Source organism: Symphalangus syndactylus, chromosome 24 (assembly GCF_028878055.3).
Source record: "Symphalangus syndactylus isolate Jambi chromosome 24, NHGRI_mSymSyn1-v2.1_pri, whole genome shotgun sequence".
NCBI lineage: Eukaryota > Metazoa > Chordata > Mammalia > Primates > Hylobatidae > Symphalangus > Symphalangus syndactylus.
Window position 1 is genome coordinate 54,820,933 of NC_072446.2, and position 16,788 is coordinate 54,837,720.

Below are 16,788 nucleotides of genomic sequence, written 5' to 3' on the forward strand. Positions count from 1 at the left end.
TTCTGGGTCTCTTGAATTTCCATATGAATTTAAGATCAGCTGGCTAATTCCTAACATAGAAACCACCTTGAATTTTGATGGGCATTGCATTCATCACTTTGCTTCATGATGACACTTAAAAATGAATATGCAAGTTCACATTTATGTCATAAACTTTCACTTGAATAGCAATGTAGTCCTAAGTTTTCCTATAAAACAATGAGAAAACTTAAAAGAACATATTTATTTTGGACATCACATATGAACACAGGGTTTCAGTTTGTTTAAAGACTATTTGCAACAGACGTCACAGCACGTTAGTCATAAAAATCATCAGAATCATCGGTGTTATGGTTTCTAGGGCGTAAAGCAGCCTCAATTTCTGAGTTACTGTCGTCAGACTCATCCCAGAGGGCTGGAAAATAAAACCAGACAGTCATTTAACATTTTTGCACTCTGGTTAAGAGCTTACAAAACAGCACAACACGGAAGGACTGGTTAAGCGGAGTGTCGGTCTGCAAAATGCCTAACAGGGACACCACATGATGTACCTGACCAGACACACCCAAATGTGCATGTCATACTGCACAAATTACACATTTCAAAGTGTGTCCTCTGCACTGTTATGGAAAACAATTTGCAGAATACTTCCTTTTCCCTTCTGTTGTGCCCAACTCTTTATTATAGGATAGGAATTTAAGGTCAGGGTTACATGGAAGCAGGGTTCCCTGGGGTGTTGTATCAGCCTGATGCCGACCCACCTCAGCTGCCCCTCCACTTTCATCTCCCACTCTTCTTTATGAGAGCAGAGAGGAGATGGGAAAGACGTGGCAGAGGAATAAGCAGAGATGTTTACCCTGACACAGGACTTTGGTCCACATCGTTTACTTGAGAGGTGATCCCAGGAACCATGGGGACAGTGACACAAGGAAGACAGGAAGCCAATGAAGGGTATGATGACAAGTGGGTGCCTGGCAGTGAGTGGACAGGCAAGGCTCAGCCTGCTGGGGCCCCCTGAGAGACTGCAGAACTCTCGCCAGATTGTCCCAGTAAAGAGCAAGGGAGCGGGGTTACTGATCCACCAACTTGCCTCTGTTGGTTGAGGGTTGCTCTCAACCCAGGGCATCAACTCCCTGGTACTTTGGGACGCCTTGTGAAGGCTGAGCACGCTGCCAGAGAAAGCCCTCAGGCAGAGAGACACAGCTGCTTGGTGCAGGAAGCTGTAGGTCCGTCTGTGAACTGGAGCTGAGGTACCCTGCAGGTGGTCTGGTAAGATGTGGTGAAGCGGACCACGTCTACTACATCAACAATCCCTTAACTCTGCTGACATCTGCATGGCACCACATGCCAGCTCTGTGCTGACTTCTCATACGCGACCCCATCTCATCCTCACACCAGCCTGGCAAGGTAAGTATTAATGTATCCATTTCACTGAGCAAACAAACGGACGCTGAAGGGGATTAAGAAATTGGCCACAATCACAATGCCAGTGAGTGGCCAAGCTGGGAGTCCCACCCAAGTCATCTCACTCAAGCCCATACTCTCCATCACAACCCACTGGGTACTTCTCTCCCCCACAGTAGGTAGCTGTCCTTCTAGAAGAGTGATTCACACTGTGGTGCTTGCTAAAAAGGCAGATTCCTAGGCCTAGGTTCTACAGCAGCTCTGAATTAGTTTCCACGCTGGGTTAGCAAAGTGGGACATACTGGGGCTAAATAAATAGCAGATTTTTTGTTATTGTCAGTAAAACTATTAATCAAATTATACCTTTAATTTAAGGTATAAGGGGTTTAAGGAGACAGGAGCTGAGAGAGCCCAAGCTGGGCAGGGGATATGCCACAGTGTTATGGTAGGAGGGCTAGATTTTTCCTGTGAGCTGGGTGTTGAAGGATGAATGGGAACTCACTGGGCTGAGGAGAAGGAAACCGAACTCCCTACAGAAGGAACAACATGGGCAAAGGTACAGAGGCACAGGTGTGCTACAGCTGAAAAAAGCTGACTGTGGCTTGACCCAAAGAGGCGACCTTGAGAGGAATAAGCTGGAGAGCAGGGCTGGGGCCTCCCAGGAATGGAGAAAGCTCAGACTCTACCCTGCAGGCACGGGGAGGCCCTGGCCGTCCTTCCACAGGAAGGTCGGGGGAAGCCAGGGTTTGGAGGCTGGTGGCCAGGTGGAGGACAGTCAGGAGCTGGGAGGAACTGGGTATGAGGAAACCAGTTAGAGTTACTCCAAGAGCCTGTCCGGTCATGAGCGATGGGTGCTTCTGAGGATGAGGAGAGAGGCAAGAAACATTTCATTGGTAAAATACACAGTGCTGATAATTCATTAGACATGGAGGCCAGGATCCCCTGCAAATCCATACTTTCAAATTACAATGCTCTGCCCCTGTGGTCCATGGCACCTGTGTGGTCCTGTCTGTGAAGAACTGAGCCTCCAGAAGCCCTCAGTTCCACCCCAGGGAGAGCTGCAATGGCAGTCCCTGTGAGCATGCCCGCTTCAGGACTCACATGAGGGTGTAAACAACAAATGCATGTCACAGAATTTTTTGGTTAAAACATAAAAAGAAAATCTGGTGTCCGATTATCTCTCTTACCATTAGATTTTAAATTGATCACGGGTTTCTTTTTGTTTTCATGCCTGCAAAATAAAGAAACAGTCTAAGTTCTGAAAAAGAAAAGACAACGAGGCTAATATTTTCATAATGAACGCATTAGAGAAGAAGCACTTTGATTCACTGGAGGCCAGAACTTTACACTTACTTCCCAGAGCTTAAAAGTAAAGGGAAAATATTGGGATGCAGCGTGGCCTTGTTGGGAGGGTTGCTACTCAACAGCATCGCTCCCGTCCTGCGTGTGTCCCCTCGGCAGGTCTGCATGGCCCACCCCGCCCTGCTGAGCTGTGCCTGTGTGGGGCCATGTGTTCTTGGGGGAGGACGATCGCATGGGCCCCTGAGGCAGAAGACCGGTTTCCCTCAACAGTCTTCTGGAAGACAGTGATGGTGAAACTTCAGTGCTTTCAGGCAAGCTACAAATGAAACACTTGCAGTAGGGAATTCAAGATGTTGGTAAGGAAGTTAAAATACTTAGTGAAACCAGTGGCAGCAATACTAACAGCTTAAGAAAAGAGTTCAAAACAAACACCTGGTAGGGGGCCCTGCAAGTGTCATATAAATGCTAGTGTCTGTGGCATCCAGGACTGTCTCGACTGAGGCCAATATGGCAAGAAAACTGGCTCCACGGGATATGATTTGTCTGTGTGCCTTTTCAGGACCTTTGCAATTTTAATGAATTTAAAACTTTCCCCAGGGGCGTCACTCGAATGTTTTATGATGCTGAGATTCTTTCAGAATTGCCTGAATGGTCACAGGAGATGTTGGGAGAGAAACCATTCTTGGTGCATGGCTCGACACTTTGCCCTACCCCATGCACCACCACCGCCCTTCTCACGGCCAGGGCCTTGCTCTTCTGGACACAGGAAACCCTGCAAATATATCTTTTCCTTCCCTTTGGGCCAAGTCTGGTTGACTTTTGGCTTAAAAATCTACATTTTGCTATAATTTACTTTTTTTTTTTTTTTTTTTTTTTTCAGAAAAACATGCTCCACTAAGGTATGGTTTTCTAGGCTATCTTTCAGTGTTCCCTGTAAATTTAGTGCCTGTTTCTTTAATTGCCATGACGGAGTCGTGCTCACACCCATTTCTCCATGAAGCATGGAAGACCCCTACGAGCATCTGGAAAGGCCAGCAGCTGACTGACAGTCCTGGAGCTGCCAGGATTGTGGGGACCTGCCAGTGAGGTGAGCCTGCAAGAACCCATTTTACAGAAAGTGACACACACATCACACACACACTAAATGCAATTGCAGGGATGTCTATTATTTCCCCACCTCCCCCTACCTGAGGACACTGGGCTAGGTGCTGCAAGGGAGGGTGGATTATAAAAATGCTAGGAGGGGTGGAAAGAGGCTAATTTGCCAGCCACGGTCCACACAAGAAGAGCCACAGGGGGAGCAGGAGAGATCTTTGCCAGCTGGGAGGATGGAGAGCACTGTGGCAGGTGATCGCGGGAGCTGCAGGACCACAGAGGAAGCCAGGCACCTCCAAAGGCAGAGGCCTTCACAGGCCAGGACTGAGGAACAAGGTGTGGTGGGGTGGGGCAGCAGGGAGCCCGGACACAGGAGAAAGGACACAGTGGCAGGTGAGCTCAGCTCCTCCTGTCTCAGCAAATGGCACCCCTGACCCACTAGTCTCCCCAAGCCCCTCTCCAGTCTCCACTCCTCTTTCCTTCACACCCAGTCTGGCCCTCAGTCCTGCCAATTCCACCCCTCCACCCCCACCCACAATACTTCCTGCAGTCCTCACCAGTTCCCTGGGCACTGCCAGCACACTGGTCAACAAAACTATCAGCTCTTGCTTCTGTCTCTGCAACAACCTCCTAACTGGTGACACACACTCATCTTGTCCCCTACTATCCATTTTCCACTAGGCAATGACAGTGAGCTTTCTGAAGTGCAAATCTGGTCACTCCACTTCCTCGCTTAAAATTCTTCAATGCCTTTCCATTGATTTCTGCACAAAGACCTAAATACCAAGCAGTGCCTCCAAGGTGGATCCCCCAGGAGTGTCGTGCTGTCCTGCTGGAGCCTTCCCACTTCTGACTCCCTATCTTTACCACTGAGTCCTCGTCAAGTTGCTGTTTCACATCCACTTGTGCAGCCAACTGATGTGCCACTCCTCCCCCTCTGAACTGCAAGATCCATGCGGGTAGTGACCACACCTGTTTCAGCTCACCTGGGTAACTCGGTGCACAGCACTTAACAGGTGCTTAATGAGTATGTTCACTTGGAATGAACAAGTGAACTTCACTAAGCTTAGGGCCCTGCTTAGTATATTCAATTATACAATACTTGATTTACATATTTCTATTAAATACTGCACTTCAGAATCAAGTTCAAGTTTCTTTGGCTTCCCTGCTGGCAAAGAAAAAAAAAAACCCCAGAAAAGCTGAAGGGGAAAAAAAAAAGAAAGTCATGCACAAGGCTGTAAACACAGACACATGAGAACATCTATGCAAGTGTGTGTTAGTCGTCACTTAACTCATCAAAAGCAATCAGCCAGCAACGCTGAGTCCCACCACGGAGGTGACCCATGAGCATTTCAGGGACCTCACTTCTGCATATGGCACTCTAGGAAAAAATGATTTCCTGAAGCCATGTCTCTATGAGGCCACTTGAACTTGCTTTTTCTGTTTGTCCTGTGGTTACGCAGTGTGGCTTTGAGAACATTTAAGCCACAGGGAGCCAGTAAACATCCCAGTGAAATGTGAATTAATTGTGTAATGGTTCTTAATTGTCTGTGTGATTGGTTTTCTCACAGGAAACAGGTTTCAGAGCTAAACGTGCGTGGTGCGTGGTCCACCCACGGAGAAGGGCAGGGCATGCTTTCCAGGGTTTTCTTCTCCACTCGCATACCTAAGGGGCAATTATTTTTCCTTTTGGGAAAATCTCTGAAAGTCAATGTGACCCTGCAATTCATAGTTGATTTTTTATTATACAGAATTCTTAGGGCCAACATTTTTTTCTCTAGGTCATACCTAATATGTAAAGCTAAGGCAAGGCTGATGGAGAAGCCTGAGAACTTTCTATGGTGTGCTGGATAGAGCCAACTACTTTGGCTACTAGAGTAGATGAAAGAAAAACAAAACTGCATTTCAGAAAGTAAAAGAAATCAAAGAGTTAAGGTTGTAGACCATGGGACATGGTCACCATGTGGTCTTATGTGCTCAGAATCTAACTGTGTAATCTTTGCTGAGAGTGTAGAAGTAATGTTTCCATCTTGTAAGGCAGACGTTGGCAAAGGTTTTCTGTAAAGAACCAGAGAGTAAATAGTTCAGGCTTTGTGGGCCATATGGTCTGCCGCAACTATTCAACTGTGTTTGTAGCACAAAAACAGCCATGGACAATTTGTAAAGTAAAAGATGTGGCTGTATTCCAATTAAACTTCATGTATAGACACTGAAATTTGAATTTCATATAACTTTCAGGTGTCATGAAACATTATCCTTTTAATTTTCTTTCAACCATTTAAAAATGTGAAAACCACTCTTAGCTTGCAGGCTGTATGGACCCAGGCAGTGGCCTGGGCATGGCCCAAGGGCCACTACTGTTGTAAAGAAGTGCATCACATAAGGCCCATGCTGCGAGCCAGAGAGCCTGCCTCTCCCCTGCACTGCGGCTCAGGGGTGACTCTTGGAACCCCAGAGGGCAGACTTGGTATTTTTTCCCTAGAAGTTTACAACTGGACTGGAGGTCCTACTTCAAAATAAGCCATTTTCAGGCAAGACACTGCAGATGATTAACTGAGTAAATTAAAATATTAACCATGTTCCGCTGGTCTCATTTGAATGGGACAATCGGCTGGGTGTGGTGGCGTAAGCCCAGCACTTTGGGAGGCTGAGGAGGGTGATCACCTGAGGTCAGGAGTTCGAGATCAGCCTGGCCAACATGGTGAAACCCTGTCTCTATTAATAATACAAAAATTAGCCAGGCATGGTGGTACGTGCCTGTAATCCCAGCTACTCGGGAGGCTGAGGCATAAGAATCGCTTGAACCTGGGAGGCGGAGGTTACAGTGAGCTGAGATTGCACCATTGCAGTCCAGCCTGGGTGACAGAGCAAGACACTGTCTCAAAAAAAAAATAATTAATTACTTTTAATTAATTAAAAAATAATGGGACAATTATCTCTGCAGAATTTCCCAGTAGCTTTGGTAATTTTTTCTCCCCGCTGTACCAGGAATGTCCCATTCCCATCAGGGAGATGCTCACTTGTTACCATTCTGCTGTACTGACTTCATCACATCTCTCCCCTCTGCCTAGTCATTAAGCCGTCTTATTTTGGATGCATTTTGGTAACTGCTTATAAATGCCCCTGCTATTGATAAATCAGATTAGGACAATGCTAATCAAAGTCACTTTTGTTCTCAAGCTTGTTAAACTTAAAAAGTTAGGGCCAGCCAGGACTTCAACAGAATAGGTTTTATCTGAGAGCAGCCCTGGCACACAACGAACACTCTGCACATGGAGTCAGGATGACATAGTGCGCTATGGAAAACAGTAACAATTACGTGTCAGCTGCTCATTTTATACGAACAAAAGGCTAACGTAGTTAGAATTGGTCTACACAGTCAACATCAATATAAAGTTAGATAGTAAGGATTACTGACAATAGGTTTTGCTTTGTGGAGCCAAGAAGTAAAGACAAAAATGAGACACAGAATACCCAAGGCCAAGAAACCCACTATTCAATTAGAACACAGCATTCACAGATTATCAATCCAAAGCCTTCACTGTACAGTGGTTGAGCCCAGAGAGGTTGAGAGATGTGTCCTAAGACACACAGAGCGAGCCAGCAGTAGAGCAGAAGTGGAACAAAATGCTCCTCCTGGGACACTCCTGCAAATGCACACGTTGTAGACACCCATCCCACAGGGCCTCCTGAGAAGCAGTAAAACAGTAGGGCAGGGAGAACCCTGCCACAGTATGTGCCTGGCTATATGAGCTGCTTTCAGAAGCTGAGACAGAATCAGCTCTGGGGCCAGACAGACTCTGCTCACTGCGTGATCCTGGGCAAGTTCCCTACCTCTCCAAGCACCAGTTTTCTTGTCTGTAGAATGGGGACAGTAATGCCTTCCTGGAAGTGTTCTGATAAATTTACAGACAATCCTGTGTGAGAGCCTGCAGACAGTAGACTTCAGTAAGCAGTGCCACTGCACTGTCAGCACATTTGGATCAACAAAAGCATGTGCTCAGTTTGCTGATGTGCAGCCGTGGGTTCTAAGTGGAGGTGATGAGTACTTAGGCACAGGGGCCAAGGAATGGGTGGTTTGGGGACAGACAGAGAGAAGGCAGGCTTGAGATGCGTGAAGTTTCTTCCTCGAGGGACCTGATGGGTGGGTGCCCTTGAAATGGGAAGAGACAGGGAAACTGCCTCAGCCAGGCCTTCCAAGAGCAGGGGCAGAGCAAGGCATCGGACTCTGTGCTGGGGCTGCAGCAGCAAACAAGACAGACTCGCTCAATGCCCTTGAGGTGCTCATGCTCCGGTAAGGAGACTGACACCAGAATAAACATCATGAAATTGGCTGAAAAGGCAACAGTGGGGTTGGCTGAGAACTGATGACAGTGGAACTGGGGGATGACGTTCCAGGCCTCCAGCATGTGCCAAGAGCTCTCATCAAGGTCAGGGCCCGAAGCCAGACACCTTTCCATCAGCAGACAAGACAGCAGCCAGGAAATAACCCCAGTGAGGCTCTCTGCAAGTGTGTTCACCCAGGTCCTGCTTCCTGAAACTGGGGATGCATGAGCAGAGGGCATATTCACAGTCATCACCAGTCTCCCTTTGAAAATGTATGTGTCCGCACACACACACATTCACACACACACACTCTCACACACTCACACCCTCTCTCACACACACTCTCTCTCTCTCTCACACACACTTATGCAGATAACTGTATGAAATGCATGATTCCCTGCAGCTCAAGTACATGATGCCATACAGAAGTGAAGGAACTTGTACAAAACTGACTTTTATAAAAAAAAAACAAAAAAACTGGAGTGAACGGTGGAGCTATACATCCATGCTTACTCACTCAGGAAGTGCAATGACTATCCAGCACTGGCGATTAAGAAACCTGCTGCTGGGCACGGTGGCTCGCCTATAATCCCAGCACTTTGGGAGGCCGAAGAGAGTGGATCATCTGAGCTCAGGAGTTCAAGACCAGCCTGGGCAACAAGGCGAAATGTCGTCTCTACCAAAAACACAAAAAATTAGCCAGGCGTGGTGGCATGTGCCTGTGGTCTCAGCTACTTGGGAGGCTGAGGTGGGAGGGTTGCTTGAGCCTGGGAGGCAAAGGTTGCAGTGAGCGGAGATCGTGTCACTGTACTCCAGCCTGGGTGATAGGGCGAGACCCCTGTCTCTAAATAAATAAATAAATGAAACGAAGCCTGCCCCACTGTGGGAGGGAGGGTACTGGGAAATGGCTTCTATCCCTGACTACAGATGATAACAGAAATAGCTAGGGGGACCACAGGAGGGGCAGGCTGTGCAACCAGGTCTCTGCTTAGGAAACGTTCAGAAGGTTAAGCCTTGAAAAATCTAGAAGGCCTTAACCAGGTAAAAGAGTGGGGCAGGAGCATTCCAATAAAATCCAGGGACGTAAAATAGTGGGTCATATGCGGGCATGACATGCGGTCTGGTTTTTAACTGTTCTTGAGCAGGGAGACAAGGGGAGCTGGCTGGGAAGGCTGTACAGTGTGCAGACTACCCGTGCTTGATAGGGGTGCAGGCAACAAGGGTCTCCTGAGAGATTTGTGGCAGCAGAGGTTGGTGTCAGATACTCATTCCCGGCTCAGGGCGGGAGCGGGGGTGGAATTTGGAGAAAAGAACAGAGGGAAAGCCTAATGTTAGTAACACATTGACTCAATTTCATGGTCAATATCTATTTTTTTTTTTTTTTTTTTTTTTGAAACGGAGTTTTGCTCTGTCACCCAGGCTGGAGTATAGTGGCACAATCTCCATGCACTGCAACCTCTGCCTCCTGGGTTCAAACGATTCTCCTGCCTCAGCCTCCCAAGTGGCTGGGATTATAGGCACCTGCCACCATGTCTAGCTAATTTTTGTATTTTAATAGGTTTTGCCATGTTGGCCATGCTGGTCTCGAACTCCTGACCTCAGGCGGTCCACCTGCCTTGGCCTCCCAAAGTGCTGGGATTACAAGTGTGAGCCATCGCACCCAGCCATCATTTTTTTTTTTTTTTTGAAACAGAGTCTTGCTCCATTGCCCATATGAGTGCAGTGGTGCAATTTCGGCTCACTGCAAGTTCTGCCTCCCAGGTTCATGCAATTCTCCTGCCTCAGCCTCCCAAGTAGCTGGGATTACAGGTGCACACCACCACACCTGGCTAATTTTTTTTCGTATTTTTAGTAAAGATAGGGATTCACCATGTTGGCCAGGCTGGTCTCGAACTCCTGACCTCAAGTGATCTGCCTGCCTCGGCCTCCCAAAGTGCTGGGATTACAGGTGTGAGCCACTGCGCCTGGCCTGTCATATCATTTTTTTTTAAAAAAAGAAAAAATAGCCATGGCCCATTAACAAATATACCCGAATTGTTGTGACTTTGAGGCCTCACCAGTTGAGTGTGGCAATGAGACTCAGAGGGTCCTGCCAGGAGCACTGTCTATGATGTCCAGGATAAGGAGGAATGGCTCCTGGCAGGAAGTGTCCTTCCAGTTCTGGAGTCTTATTAGAAGGCTGAAAATAGCTAATTTATTAGAAGACACGGTCTTTAGACTCCAAATTCTAAAATTTGTAATAATTTTTTACTGCTAGTGGAAATCAGTATTACAATTTCTAAAGGAGCAATTTCAGCTGGAACGTTCCTCAAAACAGACATGTTTCTGAAAAACAGAAGGCAAAAAATAATCCAGAAAGAAAAAAATCCCAATGACTATGCCAACAAATCTCTGTAAACATTAATTTTAGGTTTTAAAGGCCTACCAGTAATTTAACAAAGTCTGAGCGCCCCCTGATGGTTAATCAGGGGTCCTACAGAAGATGCCACTTTCAGCTGCCTGAGGTCAACTTGTTAACTTTTTCTCTTCAAATAATCAAGCGATTGTTCTTATTTGCTTTGTGCAGAAAAAACAACGTATTAGGCTTGTGATGAGAAACGTTACATATTTAGGAAGCTGCTAATTCAGTGCAATTTAAGAACGGAGATGTGCCAAACCCAAGACAGAGAAGAGTGCTTTTATATAAGAACCTAAAGGACTTTCAGGAAAAACTCATTTTTGTTTCACTGGACTATTGGTTCCTTATAATCTTTATGTTATCCTGGGGAAAATGGCACAGTGACCAGGCAAAGACAGAAAATGACACAGCCCCCATCAGAGCATCAGCTGCACGCTGGCGCCCTCCACTGGCCGCTCTGGTGGCTGCAAGGCTGGCACAGAATGCCACCCATGGTGGCCCTGCCAGGGTGCAGTGGCTGGGTGACTTCTGCTACCTTTCCCCCAGGCAATTATGTTGCAAGTGCACACCCTTTCCTTTTGGTAAAACATTATCTGGTCCAACCAGTAAGCTGAAGTTACAAGGCAGGAACCAGTAAGCTAAGGGCAGGCTGTTAAAATACACTCTCCATTGAACAAATGGATCTGGGAGAGTGAAAACCGCTTGCTGGGGAAGGTAAAGCAAGACAATGTTTGCAGAGAAGAGGAAGCTCTGGCATGCACCCCTGAACAAAAGGGAACAAGTGGTCTTTACTTGGAGAACGGCTTCCTATTAGGACTCACTCCTTCGTACATTATGCCTTTCATCCCCACTCAACCACAAAATGATTTTGCTGAAGCAAATACAATGGTAGAAAAAGATTTACACTGAAAGAATCTTTAATAATAAACTGTTGCCAATCTGCCTACTTGCCCGTGATTTATAATACAATAAACATGGGATTCTATTACGGCTCATGCACTGAAGCTGCTGCTCTGAAAAACGGAATATGAAAGCACCCGAACCCCACCACCATCACAATGAAATGAGCATGTATAAATGTGCTAAGAGTATCTCTTTGCATCTTTTATAGCTTGTGTGTATTAATCTGTAACGCTTATTAAGAAAGTCATTGCTATGCAAAGCAGCACCCAATCCCTTTCTCTGGCTTTTCAACAGGAGTGCACTGTTTAGCCAATAGGACGGACCCTCTGGCCCTAATTCTGCATTCATCACAGGCAACATTTGCACAATGTATCTCTCAAAGGCGGCTGAAAAGAAGGCCTTAATACTCATGTAAACAACTGCAAACCAATTACTTAATGAATCAGGCCCACACATAATGAGGTGCAGACAAAGAGCTATAAATGCATTTTTGCGCCCAAGCCGCTGCTTTAAAGTAAAATCCCTCAGCTGTAGTTTGGGCTTAACTAGCACATCATAATTATTGTCTCTAGGACATCAGAGGAAGCCATTTTTTTTTTTTTTTTTTTTTTTTAAGGTCCAGCGGGGGTTTTTTTTTTTTTTTTTTTTTTGAGGTTGCTCATCAGCTCACTGACAAAATAGAGCAAAGAAGAATTTTAAAAGTGCTACAGCAGCACTGCACTGTTATGTTTATTCTCAAGTACCGGGTTTCGAGACCACTTGTAAAAGCAATAAAGCACAAGGAGTGACTGCAGTAAGTGGGATCCTTAAATGTAAGCCTCTAAGAAATTTCAGTGAATCCAGCACAAACGGCAAAACTGGAGCTCTCCAAAGCCCAGGGTGGCGTATGAACACCACCAAGCCCAGCACAAGAACCAAACCGTGACAAACAGCACACCAAACCCACGCGCTCTGGGCCCAGACCTTTTCATCACTGGATTATTATCAAGTGCCTAGAACCAAGAGTTCCTTCAAGGCCTTTTTGTGGTTTTTTTTGTTTTCTTAAAGGGGATGATGAGATTATTTGTAATTTATTAGGAAATTAATTTCATACAGAAACAATACTAATAACAAAAGGCCTCTGCCTCAATTTGAAGGAGGAAAATGTTTTAGTTTAGTAAAATATAGACAAGTTGTGAAATTATTAGACTGAGAAATGTTCTGCAAAATCCAATTGCTTTCTCAATGTCTTTAAAAATTTCCCAAAGAACCTATGTAAAGACTGTTTAGGAAGAACTGGGTTTTTTAGTGCCTCTATATATTATTAAGCCAAATGGTAACATTCGGCCCTGAAAACTATCTGTAGAATTTATTGTTCTTTTAAAATTTCTTTTAGGAGACCTAGAACTTGAATTTATAATATAATCATAATGACATAATACTTTAACACTCTTCCTGTCCCGTTTACCTCCCACTTCCTTCAAAAATATGGATGAAAACTCAGGCATTAAAAATAGGTTAACTTCTGAAAATTAAATGAGTTATTTCCCTAAAACTGAACTTGTCAAGTTTCTAAAACCCATAATTTTAGAAATTCAATCTCATTTTAATATACTCCAGGTTCTAAAAACATTGTATTGTTTATAAAATATGAATAAAAATAGGATTTTTTTCATTTAAAAAATTCAACATTTCTGGCTCAAATCATTTTCTCTTATGGAACATTATATGTTATACTAGAAATGTAAAGTTCCTGTTCTAAAATTTCATCAGAGACAAGCAGTTAATTCAAATGGAATATAATCATCTGAAGGACACCTTTCTACTGAGCAATGCTGTTCCAAAAGGAAAGTTGCTATGCCATTTTAGACAATATTTAGCTCAAAGCAAGAGTAGGGTATTTCATCAGATGATGGCTTATATTCCCGTCTATAAATTCTAAGTGACCTGAAGCTACTGTGATTAGTATTTTATGTTAATGACAAATTCAGCACACAACTCTCTTATCACTGCTCAAAAAACTTACAAGAAGCGAGTGCTACAGTTTGACAAATGTGAAAAGATAAATTTTGTTCTTTATGGAAAATACGCAAGAAAGTATTAGAAAAGGAAAGAATAATCTAGCCTAAACACTTGGTTAAAAAAAAAGAGGAAAATAAAAATGAATATCCAGCAATTACTAGTTTATATATTAGCCATCACAAAAAGAAGAAACATGCCACTTTATTTCTTTTAGGGCCTGATGTTTTCTCTCTGCCCTTTTTCTGACAACCTCCATTGTGTGGTCTCTAAGCAGTCCTACTGCGAGCAGCTGTAGACGCTAATTTGTGGTTCACTGAGGTGTCAATTGAGTCTTAAACCAAGGAAACAACAGCTGCAAAACAATACTTGGCTCTGGTGCAAATATTTTCAAAGGTAGACTAAAGTTTCAACTGTTATTTTAGATAAACAAAAACCCAAACCATAACCCTCCAAGTCATACAACAAAATAATATGCAGCCAGAGTTTAATTCATTGCGTTGTGACATTTCTCATCTTGTTGCTGCTATTCAGAAAGGCTTTCACAACTTTACCTTGACAAAGGACTTCCTTCACTAGATGAAAAACTAGCTTCCGAAGCAATTTTGTTAGCTGTCTTTGTCTCGAATGCACCGCTGCCAATATTCAAACCTGTGATAAGCGTAAACATGGAGAGTGAGGGTTAGCTGTCATGCAGCCATGGGACAAAATGAATAAAGTGGCCTCACAGTAAGTTTGGTGAAACAAACGCCAACAGAGGAAGATGCTGTTCAAGCCACAGAAGGCAAGGGAGCTTCTGAGGCAGAGAATGAAATGCTGGTAGAATACTGAAAGGGAGTGGGGCGCTTTCCTGTGATACCGAAACAGAAGCCACAAAAGTGAAAACTGAAATCATCCAAAGAGTTCAATTTTAAATGACTAAAATGCACAGAGTAGGCATATGGATCTCTACTGTGTCACAAAGCACTGGATAATTCCCATTGTTATAACACACAGGCAGCAAACCAGGGCTCAGAAATAATTAAGACTCGTGGATAACAGTTACCCTATCCACTCTTAAGCCCCTCTGTAAAATCCTCTATTTTCCATTCCACAGAGGAGAAAGAATCTCCACTGAAAATCATCAAGGCCACTCTTTACCAGCCTCTAAAGGTTGAGGAGGAGTATGCACACTCCACCTCTTTCTTTGGAGCCAGAGACTTGGATATTCCCACAATGCCCCCAGTTTGCAGGGCAACCCCTGATCTTTGCCTCCTGGGAGTTCTCAGCCTCGGATGTTTTCTGCTACAGGTCTGCTTCTTAACTGGCAGTCAAAATCACAGATACAGCACGCATGGCATCTTTGCAAAAAGCATGTGCTGAGTTTCTAACCTGTAACCTGCCTGCTTGCATGTACACTCTGCAGCAAAGTGATTATTTTAAAAATGTGTCCACATTCAGCCCAAAGAGGGTGTCCACATGCTTACCAGGAAGAGGTCTTTTCAGACATGAAAACTAAGGCTCAAGGTTTATTTAAGTGGCTTTCCTTCAGGTCCAAAGACTCAGAAGTAAGTGAAACATGCACTGCTTCTTCATTAGTTAGATGTGGGGTGGGCTCCTTGAGCACAGAGCGCACCACCACCTCCCATCCCTGCTACTTCTAACAACACTGTGAAGCTGCCCTACACCCTCCCGGCCCACTTTCTGCTTTTCTTTGGGGCTCAGATAAGTCCTTAGGATCAGAATGAGAGTAAAAGGGTAAAAGACAAAACACAGCCAAAGGATCTGACTACAATGACAGTGACAGCAAACATAGGCAGGAGCACTTCCATGATTCTACTGCCAGAAAATTTGGAATCTTGCACAACACGTAGTGTAATTTTGAGTATGGAGCAAGAGAAATGAATTTAGGGGTGCTTGACTATACAACCTAGAGTGTCATTTCACTTATGAATAAATTAATAAAAATGCATTAAGTATAAGGTTATTAATAGTACCATAATCCATAATTTCTGATACACATCGAATGGACTACAACTTATATGTCAAATTTACTCATCTTTTTGTTTGTTTGTTTTTTGAGACAAGGTCTGGCCCTGTCACCCAGGCTGGAGTGCAGTGGCGTGATCTCAGCTCACTGCAACCTCTGCCGCCCGGGTTCAAGCCATTCTCCTGCCTCAGCCTCCTGAGTAGCTGAGGCGCCTGTCACCATGTCTGGCTAATTTTTGTATTTTTAGTAGAGACAGGGTTTCACCATGTTGGCCAGGCTGGTCTTAAACTCCTGACCTTAGGTGATCCACCTCCCTTGGCCTCCCAAAGTGCTGGGATTACAGGTGTGAGCCACAGTGCCCGGCCAAATTTACTCATCTTTTGCACCTGTCCAATTAACTACTGAAAATAACACTTACCAGAAACAGATGTGTGGAGTCACTTTCCAAAGTATGTGTGTCAGCTATCCAGCTGAAAGGCTCTGAGCAAGGTGTTACTCTCCTGGGGCCTCATTTGTAAAATGGGAGTGTTGAATACATTCTTTCTAATATCCCTCTGGATTCAAATTCCATGACTCAAATGTGAAGAAGGTCATGGAAAGCAAACAGTTAAGAGTTTGCAAGTGATGACAACCTCCATCAGGACAGAGGCCCTGTTTTATAACTCAATAAACTACAGCGTCTTATGTTTGCCGAGTTCAAATCACCACTAACACCACAACGGCCAGCTCTCCCAGGGGGCTTTTCACTATCAGGCACTGTGCTGGGCACTTAATGTGCATTGGTCACCAAATCCTCAATACCACCAAAATAACTGAATTTTGCCGCAACTGACTTTAACCACTAATTATTATCTAGGAAACAGCTCTCCAAACACAGCTAAGTCTGATGTACCGTAAGTATGTCCCTCGAAAATATCTGTCTGAAAAAGACATTTTTTGTTTTCCTTTTTAGATAGCATCTTGCTCTGTTGCCCAGTGCAGTGGTGTGATCATAGCTTGCTGCAGCCTCAAACTTCTGGGCTCAAGTGATCCTCCCACCTTAGCCTCTTAAGTAGCTGGTAGTATAGGAAGATGCTAACATGTGTGGCTAATTTTTAAATTTTTTGTAAAAACAGTGTCTTGCTATATTGCCCGGTCTGGTCTCGCACTCCTGGCCTCAAGCAGCTCTCTCACCTTGGCCTCCCAAAATGCTGGGATTACAGGCATGAGCCACTGTGCCTGGCTGAAGAAGACATCCTTGAGACAACTGGGAAATCTGAATATGGACTGGGAATTACATGCTATTTAGAAATCACTGTTCATTCTGCTAGATGAAATTATGGCATGGTGGCTAAGAAAGTCATTAATGTGGATTTCCTTCTGTATTAATCCATTTACTCTCACAAAGGAAACTGAGGTAACTTATACTCTAAAA

The 16,788-nt window shown here is 44.6% G+C and overlaps 1 protein-coding gene across 7 annotated transcripts in view; it reads right to left on the reverse strand.

Moving 5' to 3' along the window:
- Window positions 1–208: 208 nt before the first annotated feature.
- The window catches only part of KIZ (kizuna centrosomal protein), a 121,648-nt gene continuing 105,068 nt past the window's right edge, over window positions 209–16,788 (reverse strand). For 6 of the 7 annotated variants that reach the window (XM_055265189.2, XM_055265192.2, XM_063634050.1 and 3 more), the window contains 3 exons: window positions 13,960–14,056; window positions 2,571–2,614; window positions 209–394 (listed from right to left, as the gene is read on the reverse strand). In XM_055265189.2, coding sequence (XP_055121164.1) covers window positions 297–394; window positions 2,571–2,614; window positions 13,960–14,056 — 239 coding nt within the window. In that variant the 3' untranslated portion in view covers window positions 209–296. The remainder of the gene's footprint in view (window positions 395–2,570; window positions 2,615–13,959; window positions 14,057–16,788) is intronic. The other variant, XM_055265193.2, reaches the window with a different exon arrangement.